Raw genomic sequence first — 19,882 nt, forward strand, 5'->3', positions numbered from 1 at the left:
AACATAACGAATTTAAATGACAAACTAAACTTTTCAAAATTCCAGCTTTTCCAAAAACTTAGCACGTTACGATAGTATTTTTTATTTGAAAATTAAAAAAATATTTTTTTTATTTTTTAAAATTTATTTTTATATCAACATATTAAAATAAATACATCAAAACGATGCAAAATAAAAAATAATAATTAATTAATTTTGTTTTTCAAAAATACACAGGTGCACCACGTAAACAAACCTGCGTGTTCATAAATGAAAAACTCATCATGCATCAATAAGAGAATTAGCTACATCATCAGATCTTGCTGATGGAAAATTGACAACAATCATCTTATTATATTAAAACCTTCTAACCAATAAGATACAATCATTAAAAGTATCAAAACCATAACAAGTAGGTAAAACAATCATAAAATATCTATCAAACAATTCAGTAACCCTTTCTATTTCCTTCTTTCTTATGGGATAACAGCATACTAAAATTATTTATAATACATATCTTCATACACTTTCTCAAGGTAAAACAATGTCAGATTGGTATACATTGGAATTACAATAGAAATAAACTGATCAAACAAGTATTGAAGTAAAACGCTGCTCTTTAAATAAAATACTGTGAGAGGAACACATGAGAATAGCCCGGAAAGCTTAGCTGGGTTTTGTTGCAGAAAACATTACAAATTGCCTATTTCTTGTACATGTAAAATTAACTAGTCCACAGGCTCTACAGATGGCTTCTAGTTCACGTTCAGATAGGAAGAAGTTGCTGCCTGATGCTTGTGTGAATCTCTATAATGGAAGATAAATTCATAAATTATCCACCAGCCATATAAGGGTTAAATAAGACATAAATATGATGCTTGATATAGCGCCCTTCAAGCAAAGCTTGTTGGATAAACTTGTATGATCTATCAGAAGATGCCATTAAACTAACTGAGCATGCTGAAACAAAGTCCTTGAGCATTGCCAGTCAAGTTCCCAGCGGTTACTTTTTATTTTTCTTGCTTCACTTATTATTAAAAAAAATTCTGTGCTTTATTTTATTTTTTTTATTAAATGTCTGTTTAGGAGTGTGATAAAGGTTATATTTTAAAGTGTTTTTCGCTCATAAATGTATTAAAATAATATTTTTTAAAATTTATTTTTAATATCAACACAAAAAAATCCAAAAATATTAATGAGACGACTCATATTGATTCTCTTAACAATAGCTCTACTTTTTCTATCGTAAATGTCCAAAAGAGCATGTTGTCTAAAGTCCTCAAGTATAGCAGTTCAAGTTCGAAGTGAACCACATACCTGGCTTATAGGCTTCAAAAATGGGATGAAACTGAAAGGCCCATCAAGTATGTAGGTAGTAGCGACAAACACTCCTCCGGGCCTCAAAACTCGACTTACTTCTGCTACCTGCAAATTAAAGAATAGCTACCTCATCATGGAATCGTAAGCTGGTAAACTTGAGCAATGTGGGATCATTTATAAGCACACTTGTAACAGAAGCAAGTAGCAAAGGTAAGTGATGGAAAGCGATGGAAAGTGAAAACATATGATATCTGGCTACATGCTAAATATATAGCCAACATTCATTGTCTCAAGCCCTTCAGTGTGTTTATTATCACCATAAAACCATGAGAAAAAACAAGAGTGGCCAAAAATGAAAACGAGATAGGATTTTTGCCGAAGAGAATGTCCATCAAGGCTTGTCACAGGGGCAAGACGTGGTACAGTAACTTGTCACCAATAAGCCAGTATTTGACAAATTGTGCAATAGGTAGCCAAAGTTTTGACAAAGAGAGAGCAAAAGAACTGTTATGCAGGCATCAAAGCGTGGAAGCTTCAGCTTCACAACTGCCTGATTCCTTTGAGCAGTAAGACTCGTGTCTTTCCCCTCCAGTCTCGTCTTTACATGCCAGTCAAAACCGTGGTTACTGATCTCCAATATACAGTAATATGATAATATAACGTCTAAAGACAAATAAGTTTAAAATAATACAAGTGAGGAAGAACTTACAGCCGCTGATGGTGAAGGCCAACAGTGTATAGCAGCACCAGCATGGACAGCGTCCAGGGAACCAGAAACGAAAGGAAGTCTAGCTATATCAGCTCTAACCAATATTAAGTTCCTATAGAGATAAAAAAAAAAAACAATCATCGTCCATGATCAATATTGGTTTCAAAAATAAATCAAACCAATTAGAAATAGAGTCTCAACTCAAGCAAGCTTTAAGCCAAAACTAGTTGAGCGGAGGAAGTCTAAAATTGTTTTATCAACAGAAACTCCAAATATATTCCATCAGAAATTGCAGCTGATATATCAATTATCAATTTCACTGATCTGTTGAGATGACTTCAGATCATCCAACAAAATGATAAACAAAATTAGTAGAAAGTTTTGGCTCATACTCTTTTGGAAAGTTTTCCTCCTGCTTGATGAATTCAAAGCACTGTTTCAGCATGTTTTCTGAGTAGTCCAGAGCCGTAACAAGAGAAAACAACCCACTCTTGGCAAACAATCTTGAAAATAAGCCACTACCGCAACTAGCATCTAGAATATTGCCACCTAAAACTGGCTTGAGGTAATCCTTCATCATTTCAAACTGCAGTCCAGATCACTGTGAGTTTACAGGGCTGCCTCACAAATAAGATCTCCAACTCAATAAACAAATTTCCTGGGAAAGCTTTCAGAAAGAGATGTCTTGTTACCTCCTTCTCCGGGCCTGGAAAACCACCCCATACAAAGTTTTGACGCCAACCTCTCTCGTAAAGGAATGATATGAATGGTGTTCTGATTCAGAAAAACAATAAAAGGACAACCAAAATTTTAATGTTTGGCACTCATACTCATTGCTCGTGGTAGCATGAAATGCATCAGTGTGATGACTATTTATTCCTACTGTAATTTTTATCCATACAATACCATTGAAGTCAAAATAAACCACAATGTTATACAAAATTTGATGCTGTATCTGGGCAAAAGATGCCAAAAGAACTAATTTTTCCCAAAGAAGAAGTTCCAGCATAGGTTGTCTGGATCTGCAAATGCAATCAACATAATCGCTTATCTAGCCAAGATTACCAAGTTCAGACTGGTTGTGGTACTCAACAAACGCCAATCCCTTCAAAATGAAATTTACAATCACTGAATTGCAGCCCCGCATCTCGAGAATGCAATAGAGTCCAGCGTAAAAGGCTCAAAGTTTAGTTAAAAGTAACTTGACCCTTTCTTCTGCTTGACAGGATAGATGGTTTAAAAAGACTAGATAGCCATCATTAGTGAAGCATGATGGGTCGGAATTAATCCAAAATAAATTAGTCACTGTAGTTGATAATCGACCATTGCTCCAAGATGGACAAATCTTCTTACATGTACTTTGCAAAAGTCCTATTGTGAACATGTATAAACATTATCCATGTCCCAAATTTACTATAAGCACCATGTCCACAAACTCTATCTTAGTCATAAAGATTGCAATAACTATTTCATCGTCACCTGAAAAATTCTGTGGCCATAGGCATAGCATCATCATATGCCTTAGACCCACTTGCTACCGTCAATTCAAGATGTGTTTCCTTGCCTGAGTAAGTCTTCTTACAGGTGCTGCACTGCAAACTAGATCCGCGTGCAGAATCTCTGTGCCATGTCCAACCATTACAAACATAAATCTAAAGAGCCTCACTGATTCCATGCCAAAGGTAATAACAATTTCCGCATACATTTTTAAAAATAACTTACACAGATAAGACGTTAGCACCGATCAAAGTTACGGGCTCGTAACACACGGGACAGGCTAGGATGTTCTTGCTGCTACTGACATCCTTTTCAACCACCACAGGATCCTAAATCCAATAAGAAAGACAGATGTTTCAATTTAAGAGCAATCAATGACTAATCATTCAAGGTTAATAAATAACCTATAATCTCAATTCTCAAATATTCATCAATGAACACACAAAAAAGGTATGAGGCCTGTAACATTTGCTTTCACTTCAATTCCCTCTGATTTCTCTCATCAACCAAACAAAGAAATCAAGGGGGTACTTGAAATCACAATAAAAACTGGCTTAAAAGCGCAATTATGCGCTGGAAGAATAAAAATCCGGACTCAATGATTTGAGATAAAAAGAAAATGATAAATTTGAAAGAGAAGAAGGAAAAGCTGACCGTTGGCCTGGTCTCAACAAAGGCGGTAGAAGAGGCACGAATTTTTGCCGCGAAACTAGTGCGTTTAAAGGTAGGGGTGCGGTGCAGTGTGAAAAGAGCTCGGCTCGATTTGCTGAGTTGGCTCGGGAGAAACGCAGACGAGAGGTTGCTAAGGATTGAGGAGGCCATGGCTTCTTTCAGCGTCTGTCTCTGAGGAGAGAGACTGGGAGTCAATGAATTATATGAGATTGACGGGAAAAAAAAGAGGGGATAATTATATGGGACACACAAGTTTTTTTAAAAAAAAAACAGAGAATGACTATCTTAAATTATGCTGCTACGCCGGCAGCATGATACCATTGGCCCCCCTCGTATACGACACTAACTACTAAGCAAATGTTATTAAAATATCTGCTTCTAGAAGAACGAGTGCTTTCTGGTGGTAAGAAAAATGACTGTTTTTGGATGTTAGCTAATGCAAGCAGGCATAATTCCAGTCCGGCCCGACAAATTGATTTAGAATCTGTTATTTCAGAGCTGAAATTGGGTCTAAGTTATAAAAAAAAAATAGAGGAAAGAAAAATATAGTATAATCCTGTTAAAAACTGGATTATAATTTATTAATTTTTGTTTTTTTATTAAAATAATATTGTTTAATTTTTAAAAAAATTGACTCAGATGACCCAATGATCCGGTCAAAACCTGAAACCCGGACCTTGGCCAGGCCGGGTCTGAAAACTATGCAACTAGGTGTCCTGAGTTATTTATTATTTGTCTCGCTGGAATGATATAAAAAATTGAAATTAGCTAATGCAATATGCTGACTTTTAATTGAAATTTTTTAAAAAATAAAACTAAAATGTCTTTAAAAAAAATTAATATGAATGAACTTAATGATCAAATAACCAGATACTTTTGTGAATTATAATTTAAATCAAATTTAACGGCTATACTATCATTAGTGTTTTTGTATATTAGGAACAATACATAAATTTAAATCAAATTTAAGGCTCGGGTTATGGATTAGAAAGATCAACCGGGACTACTCTCAATTTAAAAAAAAAACAAATAAGTTAAATGATTTTATTTTCTAAAACAATAAAGTTAATTGATTGATGGACCTGTTTTTAATATAGTTTCACAAAGTCAATCTAATTTTTTAACTGGGTCACATGGACTTTTTGTTTTTTTATTTTGTGTTTTTAACACAGACTAATCTGACTTTTACAATAGTGTTTGAATATTTTATAGGTTAAAAAACATTAATTTAAAAACAATAAAAAATAATAATTAATATCGATATTTTTGGTTTAATTTATGTTTTGTATACAACGAGCGTCAATCTAGAAAAAGAAAATTAACAAACAAAATCAATGAACATTATTAAAATAAAAAATAAGAATTGTTTTCAAATGTTTGGGTCAAATTGAAAAGTTGTATAGAACCAGAACTTGTTTAAGAACAAGTATATAGGTTAAGGATTGAATTGATATTTCCCATTACGGTTGCTAAGATATTATGTGAAATCAGAAACGGCAATGTAATAAAACTGCTTAATAATGTTTCCCTTTAAAAATAAAAATAAAAAAATCGTTTTATGATGTTGCTTTGTCATTCTTCAATATTAGTTCTTTTTATCTTGTGTAAAAAACTACGGCTGGATTTTTCATGATAAAATAAAAGAAAATGCCAAAAGAACTAATTACATCAAAACTTGGAATCAATCCACGGCGCAGGTACTTTGTCCAATACAAGTGTGCTGTGCGTGTATTACTTTTTATTTCTGGTGGTTCCCATTTTATAGAAATAATTAATAATTATATATTTTCATTCTTTTTTTTTTTCATCTTTCAAATCTGCTAAAACAATAGCAAATAATCAAGTAACTAAAAAGGCATTTTTAGAATACAACTCTAGCTTTTACAGGTTATTATAAGAGAAGGAGAGAAAAAGTGTTTCTTTTACGAGGCATATTTAGAATTATGATAACAGTTATGGTTTAAAGTAATTTTTATTTAAAAAAATATTAAAAAGATATTTTTTTTATTTTATAAAAATTATTTTTGACAGTTATGGTTTAAAGTAATTTTTAATCGAATACTTCTATTTACTTTATTGCAACCTCTAAAACGCTATTTATTCGTTTTTATTTTTTACTTTTTTTCGAAGGAGGTTAAAAAAGAAGAAGGGGAGAACGGCTCAACGTGTCATATTATATGCCTGGAGTTCAAACATTGTTTCATTAGTTGTGATGGGATTAAGATGGGCTGGTTTCTGGGCTGGGTAAGGATAAGATTATGGGCAGAGTTTTAGGCCCAAACGGGTATATAAAATAGTTCCTGTTCGACAGAGTCCTTTTAAATTCTTATTTTTTAGCTGGGTGAGGCACACAGGCGGAGAGAATTAATTAAATATGTATCTATATATATAACTCGTTCTCTTTCAACAACAAGCCCGTCTAGCTCAGTTGGTAGAGCGCAAGGCTCTTAACCTTGTGGTCGTGGGTTCGAGCCCCACGGTGGGCGATAATAAGTTTTATACCAATTGCTTTCCCAGTTTACATCCGACAGTGGCTGTTGGCGCGGGGCAAGGCAAGCCAGTAATGGAAAAACCATTTTATTTTGGCCTTAACTAGGATGGAAGACTACTTATTTATGGACGAGATGGTTGACTATGATGGACACGGTGGACATCGTGTGAAGCCATAAAAATAAACCATATGTCCTAACATAGGTCCTTTCGTTTTTTTTTTTAGTGGTGGGTTTTGCACTATACGTCGATTTGTCCATCGTGTGAAGTGGACATCGTTTATTAACCTTGCTGACTCAGAACAAGAACAGAGTTAAAACCCTCCTCTGTGTATATTAAATTTTGGTTATTTAATTGCTAATTAAAATTTGACAACAATGGTAGCTTGCTTGTTTGGCGAGCTTAAAACATTTTAGCTTCTGATATTTTTAATCATCGTCCTCTTATTTCCCTGCCGACATAGCTTTGGTGGCGTGGCACGTACAGAAAAGTTCCACTTTCCTAGGCTCCTAGGCCATAAAAATGATCGTTAGTTGATGATATTGACGTGTCGTAAAATGACACCGTTCCTTACCTGGAAATTTTAAAATCTTGCTGCCATCCTTTAATTCTGTTTTCATTTTTTAATCACACGAGACAGTACTTTTTAAGGTCTTGCCAGGTATTTGTCACTGTGCTTTTCGAGCATTGATGTTTCAGAAAATAAATAATTGTGAATTAAAATAGAGGGAAAAAACCATTCCCGTTGAGAGATTAACAGTTTTCTGGAACTAGAGAATCATTCCCGTTCAAAGATCTGTGGTCATCCGCTGTTGGAAGAGTTCAATTGATTCCTGAAAGAAAACTTGACGATAGGCATGCTATGAATATGTACATACAAGTTTTATCGCATGGATAATAAACAAACACGTGTGATGATACAGGAAAAAATAAAAAGAAAATCTGAAAGAAATTTTCTTTTCAAGGGCTAGCACAAATAGCTGGAATTTTCAGCTACAGATTTACCCAAACTCGGTGTTGTCTTGGTCTGAGCATCAATCGACATGCTGTTCTAGTTTTTTTTTTTTTTTTTCCCTCATGAGCCACCTGTACAAGCTTATCATGCACACGTGACTTTTTCTAATCAAAACAGTTTTTTATTGGTTTTTAACCAAATTTTCTTTTTCATTTTCTAACCAATTTTTTTTTTCATTTATAGTATGCATAATTAGTTTTTAATATGGTATTAAATTTTTATTTATTAAACAATTATGAGTTTGGATTTTTTTTAATTAAATAAAAATTAAGTATAAAATAACATAAGTTTATATATGAAAAATTCAAACCAATAAATTTTCACTTAAAAAGATGTGTTAAAAAATTATATAAATTATATTTTTAAAGTTTATTTAATAATTTAAATTTTTAAATTAAAATAATATTTTATAACTATAACCATGACATGATATGACACATCAACCACAAGCCATAATGACTAGCCAAATCAATACAATGCTAATTTTTTAACCAATGATGTAATTACTTCTCCATGAAGAAATTCCAACTCCTGATATAAATACACCCAATCACAAGTATGAAGGCTAGAACAGAGCAATCTCTGGCCAAAAAAAAAAAAAAACAAGCCAGGGTCATTCGAAAGCCAGATGAAACCATTGAAATCCGGGCCAAATCAAGTCGGCCCATATAATTTACTGGCCAGATATGTATTCCCTAATTCTTAATTTATTTTTCTTTTAATGTATATTTATATATATATATAAATATATTGACTTAAATATCAAATTGTTTTCTATTCCTTGTAGGACTTATTTTTTCAGGACCATTAAAGTCCATAAATCCAGCCATGAAAATTCCAATTTATGTGTGGATTTTTTCCATGACATTATTGGCATGTTATATATATTTAATTTCATTAAGATCATAGATGTGTATACAAGCTCTCAATATATAAATTCTCTGTAAAAATTATAAATACATTAAAATACTATTTTTTAAAATATTTATTTATTTTTAATATTATCTCATCAAAATCATTAAAAAAAACTTTAAAAAATATCAATTTAACATTTTTTTCATCAAAAAAATATTTTATAAAAATAAAAGCAACCAATGCTGAATGGGGCACTTAAAGAGTGGATCTCGATGAGTTGGAGGTCCAATGCTTGCATAATCATAACGAAGACTTGGTGGAACGTGATGTGGAGATTAGGACAATATAAAAATATTACTTCAATTTATTCTCAAATCGTTAAAAAGGGAAACTCCAAGGAGATGTCAGACTTGATCGTGTAGACGTGAGATCTACATATTTTTTTTAATAGAGCTTGAAAATCCCCCTTGATATTGCGAAGGCAAAATTATCCATTTTTATAAGTTTGAATGGCTATATATTTGAAGTTTTAACAGGTAACATCAACACTGTTTGATGGTATAAATACAATTGCCAGGATTTTATTTGATGAAACACGACATTAATTTAAAATATTTGGTCATTAATATCTTGATTTGTCAAAAAATAAGTTTAAACGTTTTTGGTGACACTTTACCCGTTTAATATATATATATATATGGTCATTAAGTAAGATGCATGGGATCTTACAATGACACCTGGAAAAATCTAATTGAAAAAATATTGTGTTTGTGTAGGCTAAATATATCCTTATATAATACTTTAATCTTCAATCCGTACTTACATTACTTTAATATAAATATAGAGATTTTCTAGTTCTTGTTGTGTTATATGTCCGAGAGATTTAGAATATGTTTCAAAGTATGATATTAGTTGTTTTTAAAATAATTTTTCATGCTGAAATGTATGATAATGATTTTTTTTATTTTTAAAAAATTATTTTTAACTTCAGCATATCAAAACGATTCAAAACATATAAATCATATTAAATTTTAACAAAAAAAAATTAAATTCTTTTATAAACATGGTTCCGAACAGTTTCATAACATAGAAAACAATTTAATATTAAGTAATGGTACGGTCTCGTGTGTGAAGCTGATGTACTATTTGAATTTAATAATATAACTTAGATTAATATTTAATTTAAAGACTACATGATTTGCTTGAAAATAAATTTTTTTTACAGTAGAATAAACTACATTATAAGTATTTTTTATGATTTTACATAAAATTATTTAAAATTATAATAGGAACGTAATTGTTTTGTGTGCTGGGCTAAATTGCATAATATATATTTAAAAAGTATTTTTAGTTAAGATTGGTTTAGAAAAATATAACTATGGTTAAAATTAAGGTTGAACAAAAAATAATATAATATATTTGGTTAAAAATGCTTTTCAAATTGAGATTATAAAATAACTAAAAAACATATATATTAATATTGATAGTTTTTAATTGAAATATTATACATTTAACTACTGCTATTATATCATGAAATAAACAATACTTTATATAAAATATTTTTTATTATTTCATTAAATTATTTGCAATTCCATCATGTATAAATTTTATCCGACAAGAACTACAATTTCCATGACCTGCAACAAATTCATAAATATAATGTGGTGGTTGACGCGCACCACCACATTCGATAGTTTTTTATTGTTCCATTAAAATGATAAAAAAATATAAAAAATAATTAATTAAAAAAAACACAATTCTAAATATCACAAAAACCTATTCATAATTACTACCTAATTTCAAAACATAAATCAAAGTGTTAAGTCCACACATATAATCTAAAATCGACTATTTTTTTATATATAATAAAACTAATTAATTATTAATACCTTTTTATTTAAAAAAATATTTATTTATTCTTTATGTATTTTCTTGGAAATTAATTAAAAATTAATTTTTTTTATAAATAACACACAAAATAAATTAATTTTTTAAATAAATTTTATTCGAGAAATATATCTCTTTTCAAAAGCTATCATAATTTTTTCTAAAATAATAATAAGATGTTGTCGTTATCATACTTATTTAATATAAAAATATCATAAGAAAACAATGACATCAACTAATTTGAACTTAGGAATCTTTACATTTAAAAGCTTTTTTCTTTATTGTTCATGTAAATAGTGGAGTTGCTTCACAGTTCATTGAATAATAGAGCATGGTTCAGTGTTTTGCCGCGCAAAAAGCAGCTCTTAGCTGATTTTTTTTTCTTATGTTTCAAACACATCATTCCGTGAGACCCATTAAAAGTAAAAGAAAAACAAAAACCAGACTGGGTCCGGTTTCAAAATTTTGGATTTAACATAGAAAATAGTTTGATATTGAGTAATGATGCAGTGTCATGTGTGAAGCTGATGTACTATTTGAATTTAATAATATAACTTAAATTAATATTTTATTTAAAGACTACATGATTTGCTTAAAAATATTTTTTTTTTAATAAAATGAGCACGGTAGAATAAACTACATTATAAGTATTTTTTGTGATTTTACATAAAAATATTTAAAATTATAATAGGAACGTAATTAATTGTTGTGTATGCTGGTCTAAATTGCACAATATATATATTTATATAATTTTAAATTGTTCAAGGTTATTCTTTACTTCTATATAAAATAAACATTATTCCATTTCAAAAGATATATACAACTTCTTATTAGTATACATTTAACCTACTTTATAAGAAAATCATATTCTACTTTCAAAAGTAAACAACTAATTTTTAAACAGTTACTTCATTTTTTATATACTTTTTAATTATTTTGCTGTAAAGTAAAGTAATAAAAGCTAAAAAAGCAAGAGCTTAAACAAGCTTTTATAAAAATTGTCTTTTATTATCAAATATTAAACATATAATTTTTAAATTATTACCAAACAGTTTTTTATACTTTTAATTACTTTGTTTTAAAACAATTAAAACGATAAAAGTTAAAAAAAATCAATAATTGTTAAATGAGAACCCAACCACCTATTATCCTTCCATGAGAAATTTCTCATAATTTTACACATAGTTATTAAGTCAGGCTGGACCTGGTGAAATGATATAAAAAATTCACGATCGAAACTTGATTAAAGATGGATTTTAAATTAATGTATTTATTCTATTCGTATAGCTGTAGTTTGAATAATGTTTTTTTTAATATAAAAAAATAAATATATAAGTATTATTAATGTGTTTTTTTTATATCAAGTAAAAAATATAACTATTAATAAAAATTCAATACTTACATATAATAAAATATAATAAAAATTATATGAATTAATAAAAACATATAAGATTTCAAATAAATTTTTAACGGTTTAGAAAAACGAGACAATGTTGTATTGTTATAATGGTCAAGTGTAGAGTGATAAATATTCAAAGTGTAAAGAATAAAACATAATATTTTTTCTCAAAAAAAGTATAAATAAAAAAAATATTACAAAAAAATAAAGATAAAAAAATGATGATAAATACACTAAGAATAGAAGGAAAAAATATCAAATATAAAAAAAATAAAAAAATATTTTTTTTAAGAAAAACCTAAAACATTAAATATACATTTGTCATCGTCATAGCAAAAATAAATCGATAAAATTTACAATTATATCATTTTTACCGTCTCTTTTCTGTACATGTATAATTTTAATTTGTAACATAATTTATAAATAACCTTTTCTTTCTGGGAAGATAAAATTGTTCTCGCATGCGCATGTCCGCTATCAATTCACTGTTACATAACCCTCTTTGTAGCAAAACCCTGGGTGCCTTGTGCAACAGTAGAAGCATGTCCGTGTTTAATTTCACGTCCAGGCAGTTAGCTTCTGTATGTATGGGGCAATCTCGGAAGCTTTTGTTATAATATTCCGAGGATAAACATCAACCAGCTGGGTCTTATCGATTCCAGTTCAACTAAGCTCCATAGATTATCAATCTTCCGAGGATAAATCGCGAAAGTAAACTCCTCTCTTTTGCAACAAGAACTACGAATGCCCCATCTGGCGAATCTCCACAGATCAAGTAACTTGGAAGATGGAATTTTCCATAAAATCCTAATCAACGAGAGCCCTTAATTAATTGCCTCTCTCACCGTAAACGAAAACCATCGATGAAAAACTCCCTGCCACCACTCCCTTCCATCAAGCCATCTGACTGGTGATTATTTCTTTGAAACCCATGAAAATCCCTTGAAGTTTTAACTCGCCGAAACCATAAATTCCAGGTCTGTAGAATTTGTAATGAAGCTACCGAGTTCTAATTTGTTTACGGACGTGGCTGTTTTGATGGTTGCTTTTTCATTGCTGGATGTTAGAAATGCACTTTCATTTTTGGAGGTGGAAAGTGTTTTTTAAGAATTTTATTATTATTTTTTATTTTAATTTTAATTTTAATCTTTTAATATTGTTTTAATTTTGATATTAAAAATAGAATTTAAAAAATAAAAAAATATTATTTTAATTTTAAAAGCTACTGTACCACAATGTTAATTAAACGAGATCTAAATTTACAAAACTTGCATTTAAAACATACAGGTTGGGGTGGTTCCATCTTTAGGAATTCATTCAAGAGGCACGTGCAAGTCACGTGATAACTTTGTCAAGTAGGATGGAGAATTTTGAATTTTTAAACAAAAGGATGGATGGAAGATCTAAGTTTTATTTAAAGATTAAACCAATACGATTAAACTATAAATATAAATTAAAGAATGATTCAATTGTACAGAATATATTTAGAACACACTGGTAAGAAATATATATATTTATCTTATTTTATTTATTAAAAATAAAATCATATTTTTAATTTGTCTTATATATAATCTCTTTCTATTTAGATTAAAGAAACACTTCTTTATGATTAATGAAAATCCTAACCTCTTTTTTTTTTATTTGTTTTTTATTAATTTTGATTGCTTTAACATATACAAATATACTTAGTAATCTTCCCAAATTAAGTATTAATACTGATAACAAAACAATATTTAGTCATATTTATTTTGGTACCATGTTAGGACTGCACGTAAGCCTAAAACATTTGCGTTATTATTAGTAAAAATCATGACATTTTAATCTACATAATATAATATTTGAGTAAAAAAAGAAGAAGCTAAAATCTTTACATTTTTAAGCACAAGACTATGTAAATCCACTTATTCTATTATATTTATAACTTTAACTGAATGTGATGTCATGTGAAGTTTGACATTGGCTAGCAAGACAAGCAAGAAGCTATCATCCTATCCCAGTAAAGGTATCTGTAAGAATAATAGTAATTATGGTTTAAAATATTTTAAAAAATAAATTTTAAAAAAAATAAATTTAAATTTAAAAAAAATATAGTTTCAACTATATTTCCAAACACCATCTAGGTTTTGTGCATGAAACAAGAGAGACTTCCTAATTACTATCACCGCAATATATTTGAAGCCATATCTCTAGCAAATAGATGAACGCAATTTTTAATAAATACTTGTTGTTCAACGAACAAACCATGCGGGGCAAGGTTTATTCTATAGGTCTCAGGAGGCCTCTCTTTTTGCACGAGATACTATAGTTTTTATTAATCGATTAGATTCTTGATAGACGATATTAAGTAGCGATAATCATTATTTGCAAGGCAGATGAAATAGAAATATCGTGGAACCTCAACCTGGGCAAGTTTCTTTAAGGAATCTCTAATTTTGTTCGTTGGGGAGGCTCCAAGGTAGGTTACATTCGATAGCAGCGTGTGGGACACATGATTATCTTGCACACTTTCGTTCCTAGGGTCCACTGTTCCTTTTATAAAATTTGTTTTATTTTATTGTTTTTCATGTAAAGTAGGTGTGTATGTAGCTAGGAAATATTTTTTTAAAAAGTGATTTTTAATAATTTTAATACTCTCCTTTTAAAGTAATCTGAAACCATATAAACCATCAGTTTTATATTTTTTCAAATAAAAAAATATTTTATAAAGCATTTAAAAAAAACTAGAGCAATAATAATAATGTTTAAGATAATGTTTGATTATTATCTAGGAACAAAAAAAAGTCAAAAATAGTAGGGAGATGAAATATATAAAAATAAATGTGTTTCTTAGACAATTTTAAAGTAATTTTATGTCTTCCAAAATACAAGGTATAAAAAAAATATATATTTAAAAATAATATTTATTATTTTGTATCCCTAAAATATTCATATAAAAAATTTAATTAAAAAATTATCCAACCGAAACATGTAAGGATAAGATAAGTTACAATCATATTTTTCAAATTTAATTCGAAGATCAACTTGGAATAAGGATAAAATCATGGATTGAAAAAGTTAACTCGAGTGATCAGATTGTTTTATATTTTTATTGTCTTTATCTTTTATGTTCCGGTAAGAATTGATCAATAATTTTATTTTCATCTCTTTCGAGGTTTTCGAATCATTTAATTTATTCTTATTTTTTACTTTTTAAGTGGTAAGTATTAATCCAATTCAAAACTCGAAACCAAAAATAACGATAAGGATATGATAAAATGCGATAACAATCAAGCAGATCAAAAGAAATGTCAGTCAGTTGATAAAATAAAAATTCGAAGGGCGAAAAAGCTCGACAGGTCGCGTGCTAACTGCTTGAGCCCAGTGGACTTCGTCAACACACTTTCCCTTTCTGGGTAACTGACGATGATAGTTTTACCATAAAAAAATTAGGTGCCTTCTAAGAATTTCAAAGGGGTCATGAGTAATTTAATGCAATTTAGAATTTTAAAACGACCACTTTCCCGAATTGCATGCCTGGAAGCCACTAGGGATGCCGGTATCCTGTCCAACGGATACCTTCAATTCCCGTATAAAAGACACGGACGATCAAGACACATAGTTTATATGGCGAAAATAACCCTCGGACTGTCACTCTACCAGCATCCATTTCTGTTCATTCTCATCCACATCGCAGGATGAAAATTACCCGAAGAAGAAAAGAAGAGAAGTTAATTCATGGCGAGATCAGAGACAGCCACGCTATTGGTGGGGCTGCCCTCTTCACCGCACGTGAAAGCATACTCTAGCTCATGACCCACAAAATGATTTGATATCAAGTGTTGAATGGGCATCTGAAGGCCACAGATTTTGATTGCTCACATGGGGCTGTGGAGTGTAGCAGAAACGATTCATTTCTTGCATCAAAAGAGCAAGCAATATTGTTCTCCAAAAATTATCTGTCAGCCCACTCTCTTGATCAGCTTGAGAGGAGGAGGAGGGGCATCCATGTTCTTTTTCTCCAGTTGTAGATCCTTTGTAACTCTTGCTGGGAAGAATCTTGTTGTATTTATATCATATCTGGATTTATGATAATTCCATTCTATATAATCTCAATTACTTTTAAAAATATTTTTAGTATGGAAATATGTTAAAATAATATTTTTTTTATTTTTTTAAAAATTAAATTTATAATTCATGGCAGTAATGGAAACGCACAAGCTAAGCACAGACAGAAAAATCCCAGGGCGGCATGAAATTCAAATTCAGCACCGGAGAAAGAATTAAACAAAAACAAAAACAAAATAAGCCTCATTTTCAACTCCTTTTTCTTTGCTTTTAAAACAGAGCAAGAAGGAAAGAGTAGCTACTACACTACTCCCTCACTCTCTAAAAGTGAAAAAACCCCTTCTCTCAAAAGCGAAGCCAACAATAAAAACAGAAAGTTCTAGTAGATCAGGACATCATAGTCATTTCAGTCAGATCCACCCATATTCTCTCCCCTGAAAGACACTCAAAACCAGAGCAAACACTCTTATATACTCTCTCACAGTCTGAGACCATACAAGTTGCTCTCCTCTCTTTCCTTCCTTCCGGTTCAAGCACTATTATTTATTTTTCTTAGAAATAATGGAGAGGAGCACTCCGGTTAGGAAACCACACACTTCCACTGCAGATCTGCTCACGTGGTCCGAGACTCCGCCACCTGATTCTCCCGCCGTTGGCTCTGCTTCTCGCTCCACTCGGCCCCACCAGGTAGCTTCCACTTTCAATTTCTTTCTTTTATCCCCTTTCATTTTCTTAAAAAAAAATTAATTTAGTAGCTGATTAATCGTTTGGTGATTGATTTATAGCCGTCAGACGGGATCAGTAAGGTGGTGTTTGGAGGTCAAGTTACCGAGGAGGAGTTCGAGAGCTTAAATAAACGGTGAGATCTGTGGATCTTAATAGTTCATCATAAACTTTCTAAATTTGGCTCTGATAAGAAATGATGATGGTTTCGATTGTCTAAATTTGAAAAATTTAAATCTCTTTGTTTCACACAATGGCGTTACTGTTGGTTTGATTTTGAACATTTTGTGCCTAGGTAATCCATCCAGTTGTCCTTAGATCTGTTGAAACAAACATTTTCATCAGATTCTTACAAAAAATAAAATAAAATTATGTATACTCTTAAGTTTTGTTTTACATTGTCTTACTACTCGTATTTGATCTTTAACTCATAATTCTCTCTGATTTTACCCTACTCGTGCCAATATCCTAGTAAAGGCAGTACGGTTTCTACCAATTTTTTTTTCTTGGTCAATGATATGCCTTTTAAACCATGTTTCCTTGGCGTAGAACATGACTGGTTGTTGGGTCAATTTAGAAATATCGAAACAGCCATTTTCAAGATTGTTTTCTCAGTAGAAAATTGAGTGAAGATGAGTTTTTGATTTCTGAGGGATTGCCAAAATCTTTGTTCTCTGATACTAGAAAACCACAGTTGTGTATGGTAACTAGATCGTTTGCGTTTGTTTATTTAGCAACTTGCTATTCATTCTTTTGAGGTTTCCATGTAAGGTCTTTGACTAGATTAAGTTTGAAATTCTCAGGAAACCTTGTTCTGGGTATAAAATGAAGGAGATGACTGGCAGTGGCATTTTTGCAGCCAATGGAGAGAATGATTTGGCTGAATCTGGCAGTGCCAACCCCACTGCTAATAGCAAAACAGGACTCAGAATGTACCAGGTATCTAATACATCGTTCTTGATTAAATTTGTTTGAGCCCACACACAATTCTTTGCCCACTTTAGTGTAATTTGGCTCAAAGGATGTATATGATATGGCAACTTATTTTTCTGTGTATTGATTTTGGGAATTGCCAGCAAGCAATTGCTGGAATCAGTCACATTTCATTTGCAGAGGAAGAGAGTGTTTCTCCCAAAAAGCCTACTACCCTGCCTGAGGTGGCAAAGCAGCGCGAGCTAAGTGGAACCTTAGAAAGTGAGTCTGATGCCATGTTGAAGAAGCAGATCTCCAGTGCCAAGTCCAAGGAGCTCAGTGGACATGACATCTTTGCACCCCCTCCTGAAATTTTACCACGGCCAACAACTGTGCGTGCTTTAGCTTTGCAAGAAAGCATCCAATTGGGTGAACCTTCTCCACGAAATGTAAGCACTTCTGTCAAACTTTCTAATACAAGTTTGTGTGGGTGCATAAACAAAGTGTTTTGCTCTCTCGCTGTTCCTTTTACTCTCGCATTGCAATGGAATTTAACCTGTCGCATGAACTGGTTGGGAGGCATGGTAATAGTTGTCAGCATGTAGGCCAAAGATAATTCACTGAACTGCTGTTTCTAGAAGTAACCCATACTTTGTTTTTCAAAATTCTTAGGATTTATGATAGCATAATATTAGGATAACTGTGTAAATAAATGGTCTTTGTTTTCCACAATTGCATGCCACATCAGTACATCACGAGGGGAAGTATATAATTTCCCTTGCAATAGCACTGACCTGCCCTTTTGTGATTTTTGTTCTAAGATATAAGTTGCCTGTTCCGATCTTTTTCTGCCGGTTTTAATTTGAATTAAAGCCTGACTGGTTCTGTGCTTTGCTTGAATTTTATAGCCTGCTGGAGGTCAAATGTCTAGTGAAGAATCAGTGGTGAAGACAGCAAAGAAAATTTACAACCAGAAATTCAATGAACTTTCAGGAAATAACGTATTCAAAGGTGATGCTCCTCCATCTACCGCAGAGAAACCTCTGAGTGTGGCAAAATTGCGAGAGATGAGCGGCAGTGATATATTTTCTGATGGGAAGGTAGAGTCTCGAGACTACCTAGGTGGCGTACGCAAGCCTCCTGGCGGTGAGAGCAGCATTGCCTTGGTTTAATTTTTTAGGTCTAACCCTGTTATTTTATCATTCTATCTGGTTTTGTTTATTGCTAGCGGGGATGTGTTACTGTATTATTTGACCTTTCACCATGGGTTTTGGGAATATGTTTTAGGTCTTAACACGCCAACCAGTGTTGTGGACTGTTTGCTAATTGGATTGAATGTCCATATTCTTGTGTTTTTGAGTGCTTGTTTTAGTGAAACTGTTCACCAGAATTCATTTTGTTAGCATGACATTGCCATCATTATTGTTTGTGATTAATTCCTATGAGATATTTTCTATTTTCTTTTTGATCCATTGCCGAACAATTTTCTTGTCCCCACTGCTTTCATAGATAGCTCTGCACAGGATTCTTGTGTTTGTCGAACCTTAAAATTCATAGCTGTTTGTATTGTCATTTTATTATTTTCCACGACCTTTAAAGAGGAGTTCAGAAGATAGTCCATCAAGGCATTGGCAAGAATAACTGTAATATCATAGCTTCGGAGTCTCCAGATTGTCATATTTGTGCTGTGCACTTTAGTCCAGTGCTTCTATCTGTTGGTTGATGCATTTGATGGGTTTTTTGTGAACTATCGGTTAATCCAAATCTGCGTCCATCTCTTGGAATGGTGAAGCAGCTGGTCATCAGATTGCTGATGAGTCTCAATGCTGGGTGTAGATGACAAGTTCTCTGAATAGCTTCTTCTAGACTGGTTCATGATGACTGTCACAACACAAATTCCACCGTTATGGTGGAGGGCAGGCCATGCTATTTGAAAGGGAGTTCTTGGTAACCACAAGTTCAACACGTGCGCGCGTTTGATGTAGAAACAAGCACTGATTCAAAACAGGGAAATTTTCAGTCGTTATACGGCAAAACACAGGAGCTGTAGCATGCCACAAAAAATGCCAGGGATAATTAATGCATCTCCTCACCAACTGAGTGTAATTTCTTGCCCAATCCTACGTCTCTGCCACTTTTGTCTTGTTGAGTCAGGAGAGCAGGGTTCTCCATCAGAAGGAGAAGACAAAAGGGCGAAAATTGGAAGGAAAAAAAAAAGCCTATCCTACGAAGTGTGTCACTTTTATGAGAAGCATGGTTATCAAACCTGATCTGGATTAATTCAAGATTTTAATTGGATTTAAAGTAAAATTTAGACTTGTAATTCATCTAATAAAACTTGTTAGATTTGTCGGGTTAACTTATCACCGAGTGACCCAAT

At 31.7% G+C, this 19,882-nt stretch overlaps 2 protein-coding genes and 1 non-coding gene across 3 annotated transcripts; 2 read left to right on the forward strand and 1 right to left on the reverse strand.

Annotated features, from left to right (window-relative positions):
• Nucleotides 1–412: 412 nt before the first annotated feature.
• On the reverse strand, nucleotides 413–4,426 carry LOC133690565 (uncharacterized methyltransferase At1g78140, chloroplastic). The gene is made up of 8 exons (XM_062110789.1): nucleotides 4,160–4,426; nucleotides 3,731–3,834; nucleotides 3,488–3,628; nucleotides 2,701–2,782; nucleotides 2,401–2,594; nucleotides 2,009–2,120; nucleotides 1,297–1,404; nucleotides 413–786 (listed from the first exon to the last, which is right to left on the reverse strand). Exons 1-8 carry the CDS (start codon nucleotides 4,325–4,327, stop codon nucleotides 646–648), a joined length of 1,050 nt encoding a protein of 349 aa, XP_061966773.1. The 5' UTR covers nucleotides 4,328–4,426; the 3' UTR covers nucleotides 413–645.
• A 2,164-nt stretch (nucleotides 4,427–6,590) lies between these two features.
• On the forward strand, nucleotides 6,591–6,663 carry TRNAK-CUU (transfer RNA lysine (anticodon CUU)). Its single transcript has one exon. It is a non-coding gene; the product is annotated as a tRNA-Lys (tRNA).
• Nucleotides 6,664–16,144: 9,481 nt separating this feature from the next.
• Nucleotides 16,145–18,904, forward strand: LOC133691646 (uncharacterized). Its single transcript, XM_062112241.1, has 5 exons — nucleotides 16,145–16,554; nucleotides 16,653–16,726; nucleotides 17,394–17,529; nucleotides 17,667–17,951; nucleotides 18,411–18,904. The coding sequence occupies exons 1-5, from the start codon at nucleotides 16,429–16,431 to the stop codon at nucleotides 18,672–18,674; spliced, it is 885 nt and encodes a 294-aa protein (XP_061968225.1). The 5' UTR covers nucleotides 16,145–16,428; the 3' UTR covers nucleotides 18,675–18,904.
• Nucleotides 18,905–19,882: the final 978 nt, after the last annotated feature.

Source organism: Populus nigra, chromosome 4 (assembly GCF_951802175.1).
Source record: "Populus nigra chromosome 4, ddPopNigr1.1, whole genome shotgun sequence".
Lineage (NCBI taxonomy): Eukaryota > Viridiplantae > Streptophyta > Magnoliopsida > Malpighiales > Salicaceae > Populus > Populus nigra.

Coding starts and splice junctions, on each gene's coding strand:
- LOC133690565 (XM_062110789.1), bottom strand. CDS start 4,327: ATGGCCTCCTCAATCCTTAGCAACCTCTCGTCTGCGTTTCTCCCGAGC. Junction 3,835..4,159: donor TTGTTGAGACCAGGCCAACG/GTCAGCTTTTCC, acceptor TATTGGATTTAG/GATCCTGTGGTGGTTGAAAA. Junction 2,121..2,400: donor GAGGAAAACTTTCCAAAAGA/GTATGAGCCAAA, acceptor TTATCTCTATAG/GAACTTAATATTGGTTAGAG.
- LOC133691646 (XM_062112241.1), top strand. CDS start 16,429: ATGGAGAGGAGCACTCCGGTTAGGAAACCACACACTTCCACTGCAGAT. Junction 16,727..17,393: donor TTCGAGAGCTTAAATAAACG/GTGAGATCTGTG, acceptor TGAAATTCTCAG/GAAACCTTGTTCTGGGTATA. Junction 17,952..18,410: donor GTGAACCTTCTCCACGAAAT/GTAAGCACTTCT, acceptor TGAATTTTATAG/CCTGCTGGAGGTCAAATGTC.